Raw genomic sequence first — 2,416 nt, forward strand, 5'->3', positions numbered from 1 at the left:
TTGGTAATAGAATAATATGGGTAAAGTTTTTAATTATAATAGAAATTAAGTAAACTTTCCAAATATATTTATATATATGTATAATAATATAAATGGATAAAAAAACATATTATTTTGTTTTTGGGTTTAAAATATATATTTATAAATATAATTTTTTGTATCTGTAAGAAATCAAAACTAAAATCAATTACAAATTTAAATAGAAATTTTTGAAACAAACACTGTTAAAATTCCAGTAAATCGGATATCCACCAAAATATATATATATATATATATATATCATCTCTAGAATGGGACGATCGAGTCTATTGAATGTTTATATAAAAACCAAAATATGACTCAAGTCCTCCATTCCAAGAAAAAAAATTAAAGATATGGCACCACTCCTCCATGCAAATTAAATCCAATGTATGAAAGCACCAACATCAAAATCCAAGAGAACATCCATCGCAACTTGATTTAACTGGTAGGAAATATCATTTCTACTAGCTTCTTTTTTATCTGCTATTGTTGCTTCCTTGTATTTATTGCTTCCTTGTATTTAATTTCATTGTTTGCATGAATTGTTTCTTCTGAAATTCAATGTATTTTTGTTGATCAAGATCGGTTTTGGCTTCAATTGATGCCAGGGATTCTCATGAATTGGGAGCCTGGTAGATAGTTTTTTAGATGGATGGTAACAAAGATGATGCTTTGAAATGTATGAGAATCAGGAAAGCCGCTCTAAAATCTGGAGACAAGGCTCGTGCCCTCAAGTTTCTCTCAAAAGCTCGTCGCTTGGACCCTAGTCTCCCCATTGATGAACTCTTGTCTGCCGCCAGTGGTGCAAAATCTAAAGATGGATTTGCTTCAACAGCATCCTCATCTACAACTGCCAAAACTAGGGTTCCTTCAAATGGATCTGCAGCTAGGGACTGTACACAGGAGCAGATTGCCATTGTGAGGGAGATTATAAAACAGAAGGATTTCTACAAGATCTTAGGTTTAAAGAGGAATTGGTGAATTGCACAATTGAAGATGTCCGCAAGGCTTATAGGAAGCTATCTCTAAAAGTTCATCCAGACAAAAACAATGCACCGGGCTCTAATGAAGCTTTCAAAGTTGTTTCTAAGGCTTATCAGTGTCTCAACAATGAAGAGAGCCGGAAAAGATATGATCATTTGGGGCCGCCTGAGGACGACCCGAGTTATTGTCATCGTAGGCGTGCAACCAAAAATAGCCATCATGACTTTAAAGGGTTTAATAAAGCTCATTTTGATGCTGATAAGATATTTATGAGATTTTCCTTTGATGATAATAGGTTCTATGAAGCTGATGTTGATGCTGATGAGATATTTAGGAATTTTTTCTCTATTGCAACTAATTAGATGCATGCTGATGGTGATGCTTTCAGGCGGAAACTGATCGAATGCTTGCCTGTTATTACTTTAACTCTTATAGTTTTAATTTTGGGGTGAATATTTTCGGTTGTAGTTCTCATCGTTAATATATGCACCTTACAATGCATGGCATTCTACTATGCCATTTGGCATAAGGTAAGAATTGCTATATCTCATTTTTTTTACTCATGCTAAAATTCCTGTCTCTTTGGGTAAAACTCTTGTCACTTTGATTCCTAAAAACAAAAATCCTATTTCTGTTTTGGATTTCAGACCTATTTCTCTTTGCAATGTTTGCTATAAAATTTTAACTAAGATTTTGGCCAACCGTTTGAGGTCTGTGATTCATAAATTAATTAGTCCCGAGCAAACTGGGTTCATTCCGGGGCGTGGCACTTATGATAACATAATTGCATCCCAGGAAATCGCCCACAGTTTAGAATATGATACCTCTGTCCTCCCTAGGATGATGCTTAAAATCGACATTGAAAAAGCCTTTGATACTATTGAATGGGCCGCGATCTTTGCCACCCTCCACAGAGTGTCCTTTCCAACTTGATGGATCTCTTGGATTAATGCTACCCTTTCCTCAGCCTCCTTCTCTTTCAATATCAATGGTCATACTTCCACCTGGATTAATAGTAATAGAGGAGTGAGACAAGGGGACCCCCTGTCCCCTCTTCTTTTTCTTCTTACTTCCCAGACCCTTTCTGCAATTCTCAATAAAGCCATGAACTTAAACTTGGTCCCTGGATTCTTCTGTAACCTCAGTAGAAATTTCAATCACCTGATGTTTGCCGATGACCTCATCTTGATCACGAATGCCTCCAGGAAAGCAGCCAAGAATTGTCTCCTACCCTCTTGGTGCAACAAAATCCTTCCAAATCCTTCCAAATCTACCTACCCTCTTGGTGCAACAAGAAAATTGCTCGCTCAATCTCTAAAATTCTTGGCTTCAAGATAGGACACTTTCCTTTCTCTTACCTTGGTGTTCCTATATCCCCAAAAAAGCTTTTGGTTAGACAACTTGATTTTTT

The 2,416-nt window shown here is 36.2% G+C and overlaps 1 protein-coding gene across 1 annotated transcript; it reads left to right on the plus strand.

Annotated features, from left to right (window-relative positions):
• The first annotated feature begins 669 nt into the window (after positions 1 to 669).
• LOC120259973 (chaperone protein dnaJ 49-like) lies at positions 670 to 1,367 on the plus strand. The gene is given in 2 exon segments (XM_039267424.1): positions 670 to 993; positions 996 to 1,367. Coding segments are annotated over 2 exon segments (696 nt in total).
• Positions 1,368 to 2,416: the final 1,049 nt, after the last annotated feature.

This window comes from Dioscorea cayenensis, chromosome 5 (genome assembly GCF_009730915.1).
Source record: "Dioscorea cayenensis subsp. rotundata cultivar TDr96_F1 chromosome 5, TDr96_F1_v2_PseudoChromosome.rev07_lg8_w22 25.fasta, whole genome shotgun sequence".
In the NCBI taxonomy this organism is placed as follows: domain Eukaryota; kingdom Viridiplantae; phylum Streptophyta; class Magnoliopsida; order Dioscoreales; family Dioscoreaceae; genus Dioscorea; species Dioscorea cayenensis.